This window comes from Lynx canadensis, chromosome A3 (assembly GCF_007474595.2).
Source record: "Lynx canadensis isolate LIC74 chromosome A3, mLynCan4.pri.v2, whole genome shotgun sequence".
NCBI classification, from domain to species: Eukaryota; Metazoa; Chordata; class Mammalia; order Carnivora; family Felidae; genus Lynx; species Lynx canadensis.
The window spans coordinates 137,680,893-137,701,926 of NC_044305.1; the positions used below are offsets into that span (position 1 = coordinate 137,680,893).

General features: G+C 53.2%; 1 protein-coding gene across 5 annotated transcripts in view; it reads right to left on the minus strand.

Moving 5' to 3' along the window:
* TRAPPC12 (trafficking protein particle complex 12) overlaps window positions 1–21,034 on the minus strand; it is an 85,773-nt gene that overhangs the window by 41,253 nt on the left and 23,486 nt on the right. For all 5 annotated transcript variants that reach the window (XR_004343454.1, XR_004343453.1, XR_004343452.1 and 2 more), the window contains exons 4-5: window positions 12,711–12,824; window positions 12,009–12,147 (exon numbers count right to left, since the gene is read on the minus strand). Coding sequence is in view for 2 of the 5 variants with exons in the window: in XM_030311721.2 (XP_030167581.1) it covers window positions 12,009–12,147; window positions 12,711–12,824 (253 nt within the window). In the remaining 3 variants the exon portion in view is untranslated. The remainder of the gene's footprint in view (window positions 1–12,008; window positions 12,148–12,710; window positions 12,825–21,034) is intronic.

Here is a 21,034-nt window from a genome sequence, read left to right on the forward strand (position 1 = left end):
AACTAGACGTTTTCCCTGTGAGATCATGAATAAGGCAAGGATGTCCTCTTTTTACTCCTATTGTACATCATACTAGAAGTCCCTAATTAATGCAATAAGACAAAAAAAAAAAAAAAAAAGGAAAAGATGTACAGATTAGAAAGGAAGAAATAAAACCCTCTATGCAGATGATAAAATCGTCTATGCAGAAAATCCCAAAAGACTGACACGAAAATGCAACAGAACCAAACAAAAAGCCCTCCCAAACATAAGCAACTAAAGGGAACAGGATACGAGGATAATACATGAGTCAGTCGGTCTGACTTGCCATACCAGCGATGAACTGAAATTCGAAATTACAAACATATTACCCTTGACGTTAGCACCGATACAAATGAAACAGTAAGAGGTGAATCTGACAGAATAGCTACAACTGTGTGAGGAAAACTCGAAGTCTCTGCTGAAAGAAGTCAAAGGCGACGTGAACGAACCGAACGACGCTCCATGTTGACAGACAGGAAGATGTAACATTGCCAGGGTGTCCGTTCCTCGCAGCTCCCCCAGCAGATTCAGTGCAACCGCAGTCAAAACCCCCAGGTTACCGGCGTACCGGCGGCGGTCTGCTTTAGGTGGAGACGCAAAGACCGTAAAAACCCAACACAGTATTGAAGACACGGGCAACGCTGGAGAACGGACACCCCAAACTTTAAGACTTACTATTAAGCTACTGTGACCCCAGCAAAGGAAGAGAACGAGCGCCTCAATGGATGGGAACAGAGAGCCCAGAAACAGGCCTCCTAAACCCAGCCAGCTGATCTTCAGCAAAGGAGGAAAGGGAAGTCAATGGAGGGAGGACAGTCCCTTTGACAAATGGTGCTGGGACGACCAGACATCTACATGGGGGATCGATCGAAACACAGACCTTCATCCTTCACGAGACTTAACCCAAAGTGGGTAAGAGACCTAAACGTAAAATGCAAAACTGTGAAACTTCTAGAACAGAACATATGAGAAAATCTAAGTGACCCGGGTTCGGTGATAACTTTTTAGATACAAAAACACGATCCGTGAAAGAAAAAAAATTGGGACTCATTAAAATTAAGAACTGCCCTGTAAAAGACCATGTCAAGAGAATGAGAAGTGACAGAAAATCCTGGCAAAATGCACATCTCATGAAGAAAGGGGTTGTATCCAACATATACAAATAACTCTTAAAAATCAACAAGAAAACAACTCAATTAATAAATGGACAACAGATCTGAACAGGTGCCTCAACGAAGGTATACAGATGGCAAATAAGCATGAGAAATGCTCCCCGTCACACATCTGTCATTAGGGACCTGCAAACTGCAAACCAAAACGGCAGTGAAACACCAGCAGACACCCGCTGGAATGGGGAGTCCGGCAAGATGCCACCACCACACGCTGGCGGAGATGAGGAGCACCAGGAAATGGCGTTGATCGCCGGGGAAAGCGCAAGATGGTGCTCTGCTCGGGAAGACGGCCTGGCAGGTACAGCGGAACCAAACCCGGGCTTACCGTAGGAGCCAGCAACAGTGCTCCAGGCGCTTAGCCAAGTAACTGCAGAATCCGCGTCCGCACAAAATCCTGCACGAGAACGTCGACGGCAACCTTGTTCGTAACTGCCCCAAACCAGAAGCAGCCGAGACGTCTTTTGATACGGGTACACGCAGCCAATTGAGTATTTTTCAGTAATCAAAAGATACGTGCTAGCAAACCACAAGAAGCCCTGGAGGAATCTTAAAGGCACACCACCATGTAAGAGAAACCCGTCTCAATAAGACAATCTGGAAGAGGCAAAACTGAAGAGGCAAACAGATCAGCGGTTTCCAGGGGCCGGGGGGGGGGGGAAGGACAAGCAGGCAGGACACAGAGGACGTTGAGGGCAGGGAAACTATCCTGCAGGGTACCATAATGGTGGGTACGCATCATTGCCCACTTGTCCGGACTCACGGAACATACAACACCAGGAGTGAACTCTAAACTAATGGATTTTAATCATAATGGACCAATCAGTATAGGTTCATCTATCGTAACAAATTTAGCACAGGAACACAAGATGTTTACAGATGTTGATAATATATTAATAAAATCGTACGCAGAGGAGAGGGCATATGGAACTCTCTGTAATGCTAAATAAACTTTACCGTGAACCTTAAAGAATCCGAAAAAGTAAAGATGATTTACTGAAAAAAGAAAAGACATGCCCAACCGCACACAGAATTTACTGGACAAGACAGTATCCCCAAATCACTGAAGGAAAATGTAATTTTCAGTAAGCACTGTCGGGATATGTGAATGGCCACATGAATAAAAATAAAATTAGATCCATTCTTTAAAGAAAAAGGGTTTGGGATCTCAAATTAGAAATAATAATAATAAAAAAAACCCCACAGGGGCGCCTGGGTGGCTCAGTCGGTTGAGCATCTGACTCTTGATTTCAGCTCAGGACATGATCTCATGGTTTGTGAGATCGAGCCCTGCGTTGGGCTCTGTGCTCTACAGTATGGAGCTCTACATACTGGGCTCTACAGCATGGAGCCTGCTTGGCATTCTCTCTCCCGCTGCCCCTCCCCTGCTCTTTTGAGTGTGCTCTCTCTCTCTTCCCCCCAAATAAATAAACATTAAAAAAAAAAAGTATTTTTTCCTTAGGAATACTAAACGTCGTAGCCAGTTATAGTCGAAAGAGGAATATTAATACTTTATTCAAGGTACATTTAACGGGTGAACAGGCTTTAATGGGCTGACCTAAGGACCTAAGTAGATATGGATTTAATTCTATGGAAAATACTTTCCAAGTACCAACTACTTTGTACGTGGACTTTGCAATGCCAGTGGTCACGCATGCAGTTTTATAGTGAAACCACAGCAAAGCGGTCTGTAGTTTGAAAATGTAATTTTTCTGTATAGCAGAGTAGCTTCGAAGTTCACAGCTTTGAACGAAATATTCATTTTTTAGCTGAAAGAGATAAAGAACAGATCAAAGTTATTTTACTCAACTGCATAAAAACAGGCAAGCAGGAAGGAGAATGTGCAGATGTTGGAGAACAAGGATACACCCAGGAGGGCTCAAAGCTCACAGCAAACCCTACGGGAAACACACGACACCTGGCCCCTCAGAGGGGTCCCTCCACCCCGCAGCGTCAGCCCCGGGGCCCTGGTAGAGCGCAGTCTCGGCCCCACCCCGGGACCCCCAGACCTAGGTCAGAGCGTCCACCTGACAGGGTCCCGGGGGTCTGGGTGCACAGGTAAGCTGGAGAAGCCCTACTCTGAACCACAGCCTCGCTGACGTGACACCCAAGTGTGCCGACCCAAAGGCGACTGTGAAGCCGTGATCTGGATTTGCACAAATGTGCCGCGGGACCACGTCCTGGCTCACAGGGCCAGATGAAAGCCCTCAGTCGGCATCTCGTACAACTGTCCTCAGACGCCGCACAGCCGACGCCTCCTCCTCAGGTCCGTGTTGTTTCCCTGCCGCGTGCCGAGACGACAGGGCCCAGGGGCCGGGGAAGCGCAGAGACCGTGCGTGTGTCCGTCCTGCGCGGAGCCGGCCCCTGCACAGGTGACCGCGGGCACCGCTCCCCCCACGGCTGCTTCTCAGGAGGGAAAACACAAAATCTGCTCTGTTCTTCCTTGAATGTGGGGACATGAATAAGGTCCAGAACTAATGCTCGTGGAACAAAAATTCTCCTAGAACTAAATTTTAACACGTTTTTAAAAAATTTCAGCACGTTATCTTAGAAATACTGACGCGTCCTCCCTCGCCCTGGAGTAACAGAGGGAACAGGTCCACGGAACTCCTGGCTTCCTCGCTGCCACCAGGCCATCCGCTCCTCTGTTCACGGGTCCTCCCTTCCAGACAGGAAACGGAACCTACAACAACGCGCTCGGGGTTCTGCGGCAGGAGAGCTACCGCGTCCCCACGCGCTGGCCGTGCTGCCCCCTCGCATCAGCTCCCTCTGCGCACGGGGTCTGTGGGCACCCCTGTCCCCGCTCGTCCGCACCCGCCCCGCCAACCCCGAGCCCTTGCAGCACGCCACGCCACGCCACAGACGTCAGCGGCAGGTGACGACAAGCACGGCTCTGTGACTGAATCTGGGAGCTGAGGACAGAAAGTGGGCGGGTGAGAGTGAGCCCGAGTGTGGCTCCCCTAAGCTCTGTCCCTACCTGTGACCTTCTGAGGCACACCTGGAGCTAGGGCCGCACAAGGAGACAGAGTTCCTCCTCTTCTCTCCCGGTACCACCGAGAAGGTCTTGAACAGCTTTAGAAAATGAAAGGAAGGCGCACACCTCCCAGCCTCATGGGAAAGAGAAAAATGAAACAAATCAGAAAGAAAACAACGCCCCTTCCTAGAAAAAGAACAGACTGTTCGTAGAGACAAAACACGAAAAAGCACCAGGTGGAGAGACGCCGTGGATTGGTTCCAGCTTGAACAGGCTGACGTAAGTCAGCACCGTCTGCTGTGCAGGCCGGGCCCGGGCCTGGACCTACAACATGACCACTGTCCCCGGGCGAGCCACTGCCCCTTCCGCACAGCACAGGCAGAAGCCGCTTTCCTCACAATGACGAGGACTTGGTTTTGCTTGTTTCGAAGACACACAGGTAGAAGCACCTTTACGCCGATTCCCTGGGTCTGCACAAACCCGGCCTCCCTGCGTCTGACGCTGCGACTCCGGGATACCCTCCGGGCCAGGCGGTGCTGGCTGAGCAGGACGACGATGACGTATGCACGCCTTCCACGCGAGCCCGGAGGCCTCTCTCCTGCAGGGACAGCGAGCCCCGAAATGAAGGGCTGGTCAAAATCTGCAAGGACCAGCTCTTCCCAGAGGATGTGCTTTTTCCGGAAGATCCCCACCCACGCACAGCCACGACCTGCCCAGATCTAGGTTGGCAGCAGCGTCCCCATCAATCATTCAGGAAACACGAAATGCAAACGGTCCTCCGACACGGATGCCTACAGCCTCTGCAGGGCAGTGAGCCCACGCGGCCGGCTCAGGGAGCCGGGGAGGAGGGCGCCAGAGAGAAGCGGGCCTCCGTGCTGGGCAGCGACAAAGGACACCGACCACAGGAGGCACGGGAGCTTCTCTGGGGAGGGATGTGCCCCTCGCTTCAGGAGGCAGCAGCCCTGCCGTGCAGACGGCCTGGACCTCCGCTGCTCACCTGCTGCGTGTGCTGGGCGGATGGCGTCCTCCTGGGGTCTTTTCTGTCACCTGCACAGCAGGGGGCCTGAGGCGGCCACGCTGCTGTGAGGCCCAGGTGTGCAGCTGTCCCGCAGAGAGCACCTAACGGGACCGCGTGGGCCCTCTGTCCTGCGTTAACAGCACTCACTCAAAGGGCCTCTGCCCAGGGACTTCCGTGTCACGTCCAGGTCACGTAGGACCTCCCGCAGGGGTCACTGCTCTGCACGTGATTCCCCCCACATCTCGCCCTGCTTTGCCGGTTTCCTGTCTGCCTTGATTCCCCTACAGAACGCCGAGGAGCTGCTGTCATTGATGGCTCTCCTTCCGCCGCTCAGGTCACTGGATGTCTATGTCTCAGAGAGAACACAGCGCCCTTCACCTTCGCCATGAAATGACCCTCAACCTACAACGGCCGTGCTGCTTTTTAAGCATAACGAGCCCAGAACCGTACAGAGCAAGTCCTGAAGCACCCTGCAGGATTTATTAGCTGAGTGGGAGGTTCACTGCTGCCCTGGTGCCGCGTGGCACGGGCAGACGCTGCGGACTGGACCACACCGTGCCCACACGAGCCTAAAGCGGCTGTGCCCGATCCACGCGGTACTGACCGTAACCACGGCGTTTCCCGTGGGAGACAGGTTCAGACGAGGCCTTCCACGGGTGTTCTAACGACAGGAACGGAACCCAGATGGAACGCTTACTTCCGTGTCTATAATGATTTGTTCTGAGAAAAGACTGGAAATGCACTTTGAGTGATAAATGCCCCCAAGTTCTGACGTAGCATAAACTGGAAGTCTAACCTAAGCAGAGGAGGTGCATTGATTTTGTCACGGAAAAAAAAAGTAAGACATCTGAAACAGGATTAACAATTAATCCTGAGCCATCATGCATAGTTATGTGTTAAAAATTTTTTTCCACTTTTATTTACTTGTTAAAAAATGTTTTTGTTGAATGTTTATTTTTGAGAGAGAGACAGAGCACGAGCAGGGGAGGGGCAGGGAGAGAGGGAGACATAATCGGAAGCAGGCTCCAGGCTCTGAGCGGTCGGTCAGCACAGAGCTCGACATGGGGCGCGAACTCACGGACCGTGAGATCATGACCCGAGCCGAAGTTGGATGTTCAACCAACTGAGCCTCCCAGGCACTCCAAAAAGTTTCCAAATTTAGACCTGCGACCAGAAACTCAAACTTCGGGGTTCTGGAGGGAGGGCAGGAGAGGACAGGAGACCCCGGCAGTTTTACCGCCACTCCCAGAGGACTGGGTAGGTGACGGAAGGGTGCAGATGTGAAGCACGCGGTTCAAGTGCCTGCCCCATCAGTGTTGGTCTGACTTGGTCGTCCGTAACGATCACGTCCTGAAATACGATTTCATACGGTATCTTCACAATGAACTCTAATAACTTGGACGCACAGACCCGAACTCGGCATCGGAGGAGGCACTGCCTTTCCGAAACATCACACCGAGGGTCATCAAACAGACTTATTTCCCATTGTTTGGCTTCAAAGTTCTCCTCCAGCTACAGAGGAAGTCAAGCGAACTCTTTCATGCCCGAGAAGTACTTTGAAAACCCAAAGTGCTGTGTGTTTGACCATCTTTCTTTCGAACAAGAGAGAGAATTCCAAGCAGCAGATTATAAAAAACGGTGGTGGGATTCTGGAAAATCTTAGTGTCCCGCAACAGGCCGAATCGGAATGACTGGATACACCACCTATGTCAGAAGCGCGCCCGGGTCATCGTTTCTGAAGACAGAAATGCAAAGAAGACGTACAACACGGAGTGAACCGTCGCCAATAATCACGTATCGGTACCAGCACCATCAACAGTGACAAACGTGCCACGCCAGAGACGCTAACCCAGAGACACAACGAATGATCTAGTTACGTCATCCACGGATGCAATCCCTGTCTACGAGTCTCACCGACAGAAACCCTTCAGAGAGGAAAGTGGTCTGTTCTAGTGTTAAAAATGACAAAATAAAAACAACTTGATTAAAAGCAAATTAAAGGGAGGAGGCGATCACAGGCATGTGAGGAAGGATTCTCACAAGTGAAACAGGGTGTCGTGCTTGGAAAGGTATTTTGAAGCCCTGACACCAAGCATTAATTCCACAGCTGTCAACGTTAAAGACAGACAAAAACAAAACCTTTTTCATTTTGGGTAAAGGCTGGTGCCTGTGACCCCCCCCTGCCATTTCCCCTTGTCACCTCCACCTCAAAAGCTGGGGTGGCAGTGGGCTCCCCGGGGTGTGCAGGGAGGTCCCGGGGGGTCTGCCTACAGGGTCCAAGGTGGCACGGCTGGGGACCACGGGGGAACCGCTCGCCAAGCCTACTGCTCTTCCGTCTTGTCTGTGTTACACAGCTAAGGGGCTCGGGGTACATCCGGGGCCCGTGGGGGCCCGGGGCGTTCTGCACGGCCGTGTCGGCTTTCCGCAGCTCCAGGCAGAGGCAGGTTAGCCGCCATACACCCTCCATCTACCTCCTGCTCATAGGTCCTCCCGGTAAAGCCGCCTCCAGGCCCACAGGGCTTCACGGCAACAGCGCACTGGGGCTCAGCGAGGACCGCATTTCAGAAAGCTGTATGGTAGGGGTCTTCGCCCGTTTCAGCCTGATGGCATAGTTCCAATGACACAGACGTAACTGCTCTGGGCTTGTTACTTTTTTAAAAAAACTTTTTTAATGTTTACTTATTTTTAAGAGAGAGAGAGAGAGAGAGAGACAGAGTGTGAGCAGGGGAGGGTCAGAGAGAGAGGGAGACCCAGAATCCGAAGAGTCTCCAGGCTCCGAGCTGTCGGCACAGAGCCCGACACGAGGCTCGAACTCACAAGCTGCGAGACCGTGACCTGAGCTGAAGTCGGTCACTCAATGGACTGAGCTCCCCAGGCAGCCTGCAATGATGGCATCCTGAGCAGTTGAAAGAGGACCCTACCGGACACAATTAGAACTCACAGCTAGGGGACTTCTGTTTCAAACACTTACCTTTCTTTTTCTCTGTCCTGGGCACAGAGGTCACATGGTGTCACCATGGAGCTCAATTTTCCTTCTTGCTTTGACATCCTCTACTCTCGCCACCAGCACTGACTGTCTGAGTTTCCTGCACCTGGTGACAAGTACGGGGAGAGCTCGGTGGCCGGGTGTGACCCTACTGTCTCAAGTCTGCTCATAATCCGCCGTCTTGCTGCTAAACACGGAGTCTGAGCTCTGAGCGGCCGCTTCTCACCCAGCTGTTGAAGTCTGAGCAAGAGCCTGATGAAGCAGCTCCTCCCCCAACCTCTGGGCCCCGAGGGACAGGGACAGACGTACGGCATCAGAAGGGAGGCAGCAGTAAGGTGCGGTGGAGGGCAGCAGGGCGGGGGTGGGGGGACGGGGTCCAGCCTGGGGCTGCTCGCCGCTGTTCTTTCTTTCCAGCAAGGGGGAGAATTCAAACAACCTGTTAAAAGACAGTGCTGAGTTTCTGAAACACACACACTGTGCCCTCGAGACAGGCGGAAACTACGAAATTGCTACAGATGTGGGAGAAATGTACAAAGCTGCCGTTACTGTTCCTTTCTTGGGTGAAAATCGAAAAAAACAAAACACAGCACTTCATGATTTGTACTCATGGTTCATTACATGTCTTGCAATGAATATTCTGAGTGGGTAAAAATTATGCCCAATATTTAAATAAAATATATTAAAGCTCATTCATAAAAGTTACTTATTTGCGTTGTTATAGCCTCCTCTGTAAGCACATCTTAATGACTTGCTTCGCTTATATACTGCAAGCTAAAACGAGCGAATGAAGCAAAACTTACATTTATGCTGGTTACACCCCAAAACGAGAAGAAAAATTAGTAAGCATTCAGCATATCGTTGTGGATGAATGTTAGCACGCTTTAGCTGAAACGTACGTAGGATTTATGTCTACTTCATAACTTAAATTAGCTGCTTAATGATGCATGGCTACCATCCTCTCTTTGTCGGTACCCCATGCAATTTAATTTCAGGCGGGGTCAGAAGCAGCCTCTCTTGTCCGCACATCTTTGGGAAGGTATGTCCTCAAAACGGAGGCTGAGGATGACAGGGAGTCCACACCTGGCCCTGCAATCTCGCTCCTCATTATGCAGGCAGCTCGGACCAGCTCCACCTACGTCTCTCTTCAGAGACGGTGAAGAGGGGCAGAGTCTCCAGGACTCCAGCACGGTGTCACAGAAGAGGGCACACGGGCGGGGGCCGAGCCTTCAGACGAAAGGCCGGACGTAGTGAGGGGCTGAAGGCTGTCACCGGCCAGCACAGGAAATACCTGCCTTCTCGTCTCTTACGCATTCCTCCACACCCGTGGTAAGTCCAGAAGCGGCTGATGCACGAACAGTCCTTCTGAATCTACAATTCTGGACCTCAAGGGGAACAGAAATCGAAGCATTTGGGGTAGCTGGTGGTTCAGAGCCACTGGGAGACGGGCCTGTGAACTCAGAGCTGAGTTTTGTCAGCTGAGGACGAGACACCCATCAACGCCAGCTGCCAACCCCCTGGGCTGGCCGAGGGTGCAGCCTTCTGCCCCATGGCAGGACCACACAGCAGGGGCAGGGCTGCGGCCAGGCGGGTGGGGAGAAACACTGTTTACGCTGAAGGGAACACAGCTGTTCCTCGTGACAAGTGTGAGAATACCCTATCTTCTCTTGATTTACTGGGCAGAAATATCCCCAAACATCCCTCCTGGATACTGCCCCGAACCTCTCTGTTGGGCACCTTTCCATCAGAGTGGTTAAGAAGCGGCCACAGACGGGGCACCTGAGTGGCTCAGTTGGGTGAGCGTCGGATTTCAGCTCAGGTCATGATCTCGGCCGTCAGTGGGTTCGAGCCCCACATCGGGCTCTGTACTGACAGCTCAGAACCTGGAGCTTGTTTCGGATTCTGTGTCTCCTCCTCTCTCTGCTCCTCCCCTGCTTGCATTGTCTCTCTCTGTCGCTCAGTAATAAATAAACATTAAAAAAAAATTAAAAAAATTAAAATTAAAAGGAGACTCACTCCTTTCTAGAGTGGAAGCTTGCTCATCACCTTCCAGGGAAGGGAGGGACCTCAAATGGCTGGAAAGTGTAGACGAGAAAGGACACGATTAATTTACAAGCCAGAGAAGTGTGCCCTGAGCTACCAGAGAAGGCTGCACCCTCCAAAGGGCGTGGTCTGAATTTCCAGGATTTCCAGCGCACGAGGGGGGATGCGGGGCTCACCCACAGCTAGACTGCACCAACAAGCCACTGGGGCTTCCGGAGCTGGAGCGTGGGGAGAGAGTCAGGGAGAGTCCGGCCGGGACCTAAGGCAGACGTGAGCCGCGAGCAGTGGCAGGACCGACGGGGAGCCCGGCACCCCCTGTCCCACCTCCTCTGCCTGGGATAACACCAGGCGGCTGGGGCGTCCTCGAGAAGGCTCCACTCACGGCGGCTCCTGGCTCTCGTCTGTGCCCCGCCAGACCTGACAGGCCATTGGCTGGGAAGAAGTTCAAGACGGGGCCCTGCTGTCCCCTTCCTGACCCCGAGTCTACGCAACTCCCCACCCTGTGGGGAGTAAACACGATGAAGGAGAAAGCCCCGAGAATGCAGAAGGCTTGCTCCTTCTGTCCCTTCCACAGAAACAGTGTTTCTGTTTTAAGGAAAAACAACACAGACAGAAGCTGAGAAATGTGTTTTTCCTTCTAGTCTCAGTTCATCTATTTACCTACCTCTAATATTAACCAAGTAAGAAGTTGACTTAATTTTTTTGAAAACTCTATGGCACCCCTATCTTCGTTATTCGTCGGGCCTTTGTCCTCCCTTGTCAGGTTACGATTTTATATTTTCTACCTCCGATCAGGCTCTGGGTTCCCTGAGAACCAGAACTTTTCTTTGTCATTCCTGTTACATCCCGCAAGTGCTGACCAGGCGATCTTGGTGGCGGTAAGATATGGTGTCTACTGACGAATTAAGAACAGAATACAAAAAACAGCCAAAACGCAGTAATTACCGGGCAGAAGCCCCCGCTCTGAGCAACCTACATAAGTGGCTTTGCCCGATCTTCGCGACGCCCTGGAATCACCGCTGCTGTCCTGGAAAGGGTGCTGGGACAGAGGCACTGCAGGAAGTGCAGGCAGGACCTACAGGAAGTCTGACTGCAGAGCCCTGCCCCCAGTGACTACGTCTGCGGCCTCTTGCAAGTCCTCCTGAAGCTGGTTTACATTTCACAGGAACATCTGCGGGGTTTTAACACGTCTCTGAGGCTCTCTGCCCAGAAGCATTCACTCCACCTGAGCTGCTCGTGCCCCGGAAGGTTCTCTGTCACCTGCGCTCTCCCTCCCGCAATCCCTACTTCCTGCCTCCTGACAGCTGCTCCGTGCTGCAGCCCAGGTTTTCCAGATGATGGCGGGGCTCCCTGGGGACTGCAACCAGACTTTTAAGTAAATTAAATCAGGACAGAACTAGGAGAAAATGGCACAGAGTAAGTACTGTTGCAAGGGGGTTTTGTTTTGTTTCTATGCGTATGTTTGCAGTAAGTCACGATGTACGACTATCTTTCACTCCGGAGCACAGTCAGAAAGTCTGAAAAAACCCACCACCGGTGCTTACACCGAATCTCACTGCTGTCCCGTAGCAGGTGCCTCAGATGGCTGCACCGGCCGCTACGTCCGCGGAAGTGCATTGAGAAAACCCAGCGAGGTCATTCGGTAAGTCAGGGCTCGCTGCTGGGTTACTTACTTGAGGTTTCCGGCCCGGATACGGAAGGAAAAGGGAGGACACTCGGGTGCAAAGCCAAGCCAAGCCAAGCCAAGCCAAGCCAAGCCAACGCACGCAAAGGCACGGACGGGGAGCGCCACTGCCTTACCCCTCCGGCCCGGGTACACTTGAGGGTGGTACTCGTAATAGAGATCTGGCCGATCCAAGTTTCCAAAGGGCTCGAACTCCATTTCGGCGTTCTGGAAGAGGCCCAGCTTCACCAGTAGCGCCAGCCTCACAAACCAAAGCTGAAACACAAAACATAAGGGAAACGACAGGTTGCCTACGTGGGTCAAGTTCAGAAATCCCTGTTTACTACGAAGTTGGTAGCAGAGCTTGATTTCCAGTGCATCCGAACAAAGGCCAAACTTTGTTTCTTTGCACATTTGCCTAACCGCGCATTTCTGAGAAGACTCCTGAGCTTGGTAAGAACGACATGAGTGATTTCGTCTAATCGTCTCAGTCGGACAATCCTGTCGGGCAGGAGAAGGAGTCCAGTGGGCGCGGGTGTGAAGGGAGGGCAGCCGTGGACAGAACCCTGTCTGGGGAGGGCACTGAAGGGCACGGAGTCAGGAGGGGCGCATGTCAGAGAGGGCCGTGCGACGAGGGTGAGCGGTCAGCTCCGAGGGGCCGGAGGCACGGTGGGAAATCAGCTCGCGTCCGCGCCATCGGGCCAGAAAGGCCGGAGTCAGCCGTACTGACGTGCAATCTGGGCTACGAAAGCCCATCTTCGTCTCAGGGTTTTCTCAGTGGCACGAAAGGTCGGGCGCCTTCTGTGTCCCCACGTTTCGACCACCCAAAGGGGCCGTACCTGCAGCGAGTCTGCTGTGTGGCTGGTGGGCAGCCCGCTCTTGCCGTAGCCTTGGCCGTGGGCGGTGAGAAGGCGCCCGCACAGGTCGACCGCTGCCCTCCAGTTCCTGCAGCTCTGGAAGACACAGGGGATACGTGACCAAATCGCAGCCACTCGGACACACGGCACCTGCTGGGCTCGGGGCGGCTCCCGCCACCGCGGGCGAGGACAGTGAGGCCGGACGGCGGCAGGGACTGAGCGCAACGCCACTTGTCACCGCTGCGTGTGTAATTAGGCAAGAAGGACACCAAGCAAGAGATGAGCAAACCCTACAAATGTTAACACTGAACAACCGGCAGAACACGGGGAGGAGAACTCTTGTTGGAAAGCCCCCCCCCCCCCGATCTAGAACACTGCTTTCCGTTTTCATCCAGATAACTTCATTTTGTAACTTCCACAAATTTAAAGTTAATAACTTAATTTTATGCTATGTGCCGGACACATTTATCTGTATTGGGAAGATCTGCATGTGTCTACAAAACGAGTGGCTTCATATGCTAAATGTTTAATTCTATTTTACCAAGACGAAAAAAGATGGCTGATAGGGACGTGCCGGCCGATCAACCTGGACTTACTGTGTTTGTCTTTTGACCCCGAGGCAATGAAGACAGGAGGGCCAGCAGGCAAATGCAGGGGAACATGTTATCAGAGAGAATGTTCCGGCGGGCGTTTTAAGAAGCAAAAAGCGGACGCTCACTCCTATCTACGTATCTCCTCAGCGCAACAGGCGCCAACCAGCTTCGGACACAGCAGACGCACCCGGTCACGTGTGTGGCCGACGGACGTACAGACCAGGTGGGCAAAGAGCTGGCTGAGTGGACACGAAACAAAGTGATCACTCAAGTGATTGTGCACGTACCCCAAGTGCTTTCTGAAGCAGGTGCCACGGTGCACGTCACCCGGTGGCCGGACTTAATGTCAGGGAACGGAAAGCTGCTGGAGCCAGATGTGAAGGAGGAACAGCGGGGTCCGCCAGGGGTAGGACCCTCCAGGCGAGGGGGAGACAGAGTGCCCGAGGGACCCCGGTCGATCCCGGGACCCCGACGGCAGGCACACAGGCAGTGAGAGCGCAGGTGTGGGCAAGAATGGGATGTCAGCGAGGAAGGCCTCAGGCCACGAGAGATCCAGATGCATCCTGAGGGGCTGGGGAGCCTCGGAAGGGCTCCGAGCAAGGGAATGACGCGATGCTGTTTAACGCACAGATACTGGAGCAGTCCCCCACCTCTCCAGGTACCGAGGCACGCAGTGCCCCTGTGGGCACCCCACCCCTCCCAGGCGGAACCCCAAGTGGGGGCGAGGACCCAGACAGCACGGGCCCGGCTGCTGATTCCGGACCCTCCTGACAGCAGCCCTGAGGGCCCCTCAGGTGGAAGTCTGGGCCGACGGGGGTGCTCCGACTGCTGGGGGAGAATCACAAGTGCGGCTGTATATTCTAGACTTGCAAATGGGAAAGCTATTCGGCCAAGTCCAAATCAGTTCTATGTTCATTCTAAGCAGATCCTGTATGCAGGGGCAATTAATTATTGCTCTCTTCCCAACTGCCTCTGTCACACATGCTGGCCTCTCCTGCTGGTGGCGTCAGATCTGAACTGAGTGCTCAGGGCAGTCCTCCCGGGAAATGACTTCAGCTGGCCTCCCAGGAAATGAGCCCAGTGAGGAGGGCAGGAGGGGAGCTCCAGTGGGCAAAGGCCTGGTGTGAGTGGGGGCTGTGGGGACACGAGCGACGGCAGGGAGGAGGCCGGTGCGGTCTGAGAGAGGTGCGGTGGTAAGAGGGGGCCTGGCGGGGGAGGATGAGGGGCAGGTAGGGGCGGGCAGTGCAGGTGTGGTCAAGGGGCAGGTAAGGCCAGGCCAGCCTCCGGAGGCTTCCAAGGGCACCGGCAACACGTCAGGCTCACGTTCCAGAAACATCAGCCCCTGTGAGGATGACGCATGAACCTGAGGGGCGAAGCAGGTGTCGGTGAAGCCGGTGTCCAGGCCTGATGCTGGCGACCTGTGTATGGTCCACAGGCCCTATCCACGCGGTACATGGTCTGCACACAGTTCCAGGACCCAGCCTCCTACACGTGGTCCGTGTTGTCTAAGGCTCGTTCTGGGCTCCCACGAAGGAGGTGCGGTCACAGCAGAGCTGAGTGGCTGCCCCAGAGACTGAGGGGCCCCCCGAGCCTAAGATACTCCCAGGCGCCACCCAGGCCTGGCCACTGCCACTTCCAGGGAGACTGTGGACCACGTCCCCCTTATGACTGGTCCCGAGCGAGAAAGGTGGAGGAACAGAAACTTCTAGAGCCACTCGACAGAGTACTTATTGTCACACACAGTGACAAAAGGGGGCTTGTACCCGGTACGTGTTTTTCATATTGTTAATGTAGATGGAATTTTACAGAAGCTTCGGTCTGGGGGGCGCCTAGGTGGTTTAGTGGCTTGAGCATCTGACTCCTGATTTTGGCTCAGGTCATGATCTCGGGGTCACGGGATGGAGTCCGGCGTGGGGCTCTGTGCTGAGCATGGAGTCTGCTTGGGATTCTCCCTCCCTCTCCCTCCCTCCCGTGGCCCCTCTCCTCCTCTCCCCTGCTCACACCCTCTCTACAATTAAAGAAAAAAAAGGGTAAGTTTCAGTCTGCTGAAGATTGAAAAGTCACGAGAAAACGCCCGTCCCAAGCCTGAAAAGCACGGTTGCAGATGGCTTGTACTAGCGTGGGCGTGTGGACAAGGCCAAGGGACACGGCCGAGTGGCGACCTGACGCGGGGAGCGGGGCTGTAGGATGGGTCTGAGAGCTGACGTGCCGCCCGAGGGCGGTGAAGCGGTCATGGAGACGGGGAAGGCTGGCAAAGGTCAGAGCTCAGAATCCGGAATTCGGTTCCGACAACGATGAATCTGAGGGCCTTTGAGACATTCACGAGGAAGAGGAAAACCAGCCGCTTCCGTGCGGGTCTGAGGTTAGGAAGAGAGGAGGGCACTGCCCCGGGGCAGTGCGGGGTCTGCACGTGCAGGGGGTGGCCGGGGGGGGGGGGAAGGATGTGGGTCTGGGGTGCAGGGAGGGGACAGTCCTCAGGGCTCCAGAGGCGGCGGGCACAGCGGCAGCAGAATCACCGGTGGCCTCGCCGAGCGCTGGTGCGATGGGCAGATGGGGCGGGAAGTCGGACCGAGAGACACGGGTGGACCGCGGGCAGGGGAGCGGGGAGCCGGGGGACCCTGTGAAGGCGAGGGAGGAGGCGAGGCGGTGCTGCCTCATCTGTGCCTGTTTGCAACCGAGTGGCGACGAGAAGGGTCTGGCTGCAGGGAGGCTGGCCGCATACTGGGAAGGACGATCCACAGCGCGAGGTCCCGCGAGTCGAGAGGGAAGGACTCTGGACGCACGTCTCAGCAGGCGCACGAGGTGCACGTCTGCCCCAGGAGCGAGGCTTCTGTCCCACGGCCTCCCGTTCTGCTCTGAGCTGGGGCGGGGGGTCACTTGTCTGCTCCAGCCAGGAGCCAGGGAGGGCTGGAGGTTCGCAAGAGGCAGGGCCCGTTCAGAAAGGCCCGGGGAGCCACCACAGAAGCCGAGCAGGCTGGATGGACTGCGGCGCTGAAGGTCCCGGGAGGCGGGCCATCACCTTCCCGCCAGTACGCGCACCCGGCTGGGGCGTGCCACTTCTCCCCGGGCGCCGTGGCCCCACGGAGACCTGGCGGCCCAACGTCACCAGGTGGGGGAAGGGTGGCAGGGAGGAGAAGCAGGCAGACACCCGTTAGCTCCCACTGCCACCTGTGCGACCTCCGGCCAGCGGGGGACGCGCGCCCCGTCACCCGCTTGTCACCGCAGCCGGCCACCCCGCAGGCGGAAACGAGGGCACAGTCTGTGATGCGGCTGGGACTGCCGTCCCTGCCGGTCAGCTGTCCGTGCTCTCATGCGTCACAGCTGTCACCCCGGCTTCTAGCGAGGAGGGGCTGCCGGGACCACCACCCCACCCCCAACTCAGACTCCAGCTTCGCGACGCCCCTCCTGCCCGTTCCTGATTCGCCGGCACGCACGTGCCTGGGGGGAGACGGCCCCCCCCAGGGGGACGGAATCCCGTTCTTGGGTAACGGCGATTAATGGACCTCCAAACATTAACCCCACCCGACAGAATCTTCCTCCTCAGTATTTTATTTCACGTGGGGTTGAGGGTGGAGGTGAGCAATTAGGAGAATATGTTGCAAAATGCTCCTCAGGGGCCAACAATGAAAAGAGGGCTAAGAAACACCTGCTGTGGGATACAGTCTGTCTCATCCACTCTGCGTGCACATTAAACACAGCCCAGTGTCCAAGGTCACTTTAACAGTGACTGTGTCCCACTTCCCTCTAGGTAAGCTCTTGGGACAATGGCCTTGTCTAGAGGACGCTTTTTAACTTTTAAAAGTATTCCTACAGTATCGTACCTATCATGTGAGTTTGTTACAAGAAATTATGAAATAGTAAATTCACGCAACTACAAAAAGGCAGTAAAAAAAGCTACACTAATAATGAAAGAAACATAAATTATAACTTATTAGTGATTGATTTTCATTAGCCAAAAAACAAAGAAGCAGCAAATGCCATTGTTAGCCTAAGAAATGAGAAAACACGATTTCTGAAGAAGATACAAGTCAGGACAGACAAGGATTCACTATGGCAAAGGCGTGTGCATATTGCTGGCAAATGTACACACGGTATCATCTTCCTGAAAAAGAATGTATCAAGAGCCCCCAAACTGCCCATTCTCTGGGACGCCTGGGGGGCTCAGTCAGTTGAGCGTCTGACTCATAATTTCGGCCCTGGTCACGATCTCACGGTTCGTGAGTTTAAGCCCTACACTGGGCTCTGTGCTGACAGCATGGAGCCTGCTTGGGATTTTCTCTCTCTCTCTCTCTCTCTCTCGCTCTCGCTCTCGCTCTGCCCCTCCCCCGCTCACACTCTCTTTCAAAATGAACATTAAAAAAACAAACTGCCCATACTCTGACCTCATTCTCCTCCCAGCATTTATCTTAAGGAAATAATCATATATGTAGAGAAGATTTCTGTACAAGATGGTCCACCCCAGGATTATTTATAATAGCGTCAGATGATGCAGTTAGAAAATATTTGTAAAGACCCTTCAATATTGGACAATGTTTAAGAAACTGCCCATTCTCTGGGACGCCTGGGGGGCTCAGTCAGTTGAGCGTCTGACTCATAATTTCGGCCCTGGTCACGATCTCACGGTTCGTGAGTTTAAGCCCTACACTGGGCTCTGTGCTGACAGCATGGAGCCTGCTTGGGATTTTCTCTCTCTCTCTCTCTCTCTCTCTCGCTCTCGCTCTCGCTCTCGCTCTCGCTCTGCCCCTCCCCCGCTCACACTCTCTTTCAAAATGAACATTAAAAAAACAAACTGCCCATACTCTGACCTCATTCTCCTCCCAGCATTTATCTTAAGGAAATAATCATATATGTAGAGAAGATTTCTGTACAAGATGGTCCACCCCAGGATTATTTATAATAGCGTCAGATGATGCAGTTAGAAAATATTTGTAAAGACCCTTCAATATTGGACAATGTTTAAGAAATATTAATAAAAAGATACTAAAGTATAAAAAAGTAGAACATGAAGTTTTGTATAGCATATATATATACCTACATATGTATTCACATTCCCCACACAGACTTACTGTAGACATACACACAGTCAGATACGAAAATGTTAACTTCTCCTCACTTTTTCAGAATTAAGAACACGCTGTTTGGGGGCCCCTGGGGGGCTCAGTCGGTGAATAGGCCGAACTCGGCTCAGGTCATGATCTCACAGTTTGTGGGTTTGAGCCCCGAGTGGGGCTCTGTGCTGATAGCTCAGAACCTGGAGCCTACTTCGGATTCTGTGTCTCCCTCTCTCTCTGCCTCTCCCCTGTTCACACTCTATCTCTCTCTGTCTCTCAAAAATGAATAAATGTAGGGGTGCCTGGGTGGCTCAGTCGGTTAAGTGGCCAACTTTGGTTCAGGTCATGATCTCACGGTCTGGGAGTTCGAGCCCCACATCAGGCTCTGTGCTGACAGCTCGGAGCCTGGAGCCTGCTTGGGATTCTTTGTCTCCCTCTCTCTCTGCCCCTCCCCCCTTGTGCTCTCTCTCTCAAAAATAAGTATTAAAAAAAAAAAAAGGACATGCTGTTTGTAAAAAGAGGGAACAGAGGTTTGTGAATGAAAAAAAGGACAGGCCGCACACACAGTGGGCCATCGCACTCGTGGATGAGGCCGTTATGTTGTGGCCGTCTGGAAATGGCACACCTCTCCCTGTGTCCCACACACCGGGGACATGCTCACCCCATCCATTACCTAGAACCGTGCTTTACGCAGGAACAAAATCAATGCGTGTTGGAATCATACTAAAAAAAAAAAATCAAGTATGGAGGTATAAGTTACGAAGTATGGCAGTTAACACATGAGGAAAGAGGTATTTTCCTGGGGGAAAAAAGGGATTTCACTACAGTAGATACGGAGCTGCCTGACACTGAACCACCCCCATGAGCTCCCATGTGATCTACTGACGGACCTCAGAGACACACAGAATCCGTGTGGGTGCAAAGCTACATAAACGAGAAGATCTGATCCTGGATATTTACATATTTGTGAAACAAAGATTCGTTGCCCAGTAAAGACGCCTATCTTCTTTGACGTCCACCATGCACAGATACCCACCACCAGTGAAACATTTAAACGTGTAATAAAATTATTTGCAAGCACTCTGTGAACACAGACTCTCCGTAAATGATTAAAACTAATAAAACGTACCGTATAAAAAGCCTTCAGCTCTTACTCTGGTTTTTCATACTAACGTGGTTTCTATATCCCAAACCAGATGACATTTATTTAAAATGAAGCCAAAACCTCTCACTTGATGATTCATTTTTTAGTAAATGGAAGTCTATTAAAGCTTATTTATTTATTTTGAGAGCGAGCGAGCGCATGGCAGAAGGAGAGAGAGAGAATCCTGAGCAGCCTCCACATGGACAGCACAGAGCCCGACACGGGGCTCGGAAGTCATGGCCTGAGCCGAAATACAGGGTCGGATGCTTTACCGACGGAGGTACCCAGCGCCCCCTAAGCGGGAATCTTTTAAAAAGTGGCTCCTTTCCTAACTGAAAATAGCAAGCACAAATGCCCCCATTACAGTTTCTCCCAATGTAACTGTCCCGCAGGTGACTGAATACAGAAGCTGTACGAGGACACTCGTAGCTCCTAAGTGGGTCATTACTATGCGAGGCCATTTTCTGACGAATACTGATGGTCTATAGATGACGTGCACTAACATCTAAACGAACTTACACTAACCTGACGGCAAATTTTCCAGGGGTCAGAATGACATAATTCCTCAAGACAATGAAAAACAAAACAGCTTGGGGCGGGGGGTTGGGGTGCCTCCCCACCACCTTCTTGGCGGCCTGAGTACAAGGAGCCTGGGAGAAAGGCAGGGGCCAGTCTGGACCCAGAACTTGCCAGCTGCACGGGGTCACCGCGATTCGGGACCAGAGGGGACGCGGCGTGGCTCCTTTCAAGTCTAAGATGTGCATTATCTTCCGGTTTGAGAGTCACACATGCTAGCAGGGAAAGCAGAACGATGAGGATGATCTTCCTCATAGTACAACTTAAAAGGAAACAAACGAGGAAAGAACACAGAGAAGTTGTGAGACAAGTTTACCATTTACAATCTATATTTCCCCAAATACTTCTTTTTCATGATAAGAGATTATAAAGTATTTCTTTGTCTACACTTCAATTTAATTTGATATTTCAAGATTTCCAGACAGGAATACTTTTGTTCACAGCAAGTGGGATCAACAAAGACCATAACTATCCTATCCACTGGGAGCCTGGTGGCAACGGGAGGCTGCTGACGGTCCCCAGGGGCTCCCGGAGAGCTGGACGAGGGGCCATCTGCACAGGTGTGGGCGAGGCCAGGACAGCCACGAAGGGACAGAGATGCACCCAGGGCCAGGCAACAGAGGGACGCCCGGGTGGGAGGGGCCAGGCCCACAGGACCGCTGAGCCCACAGGAGGCCGCCCAGCCTGGACCCCTTCCGTCCCTCCGCCTGGCCGGCTCCCGCTGCCTCCCCCGCAAAGGGCAAGCGGGAGAGCAGGGGAGCAGGGCAGGGAGGCGGCAGGCGAGGAGGAATGTCCCGGGGATGGCACCAAATGAGCCTGGTCAGCTCGGATTCTGCCACCAAACATAACTAGGTTTTTAGGGAGGGCTCTCCCAGACTGTGGGATCAGGGATGTCGTGGCTCGGGGACTGCCGGCTGGTCTTCCAAGCTGGCACGTTACGGC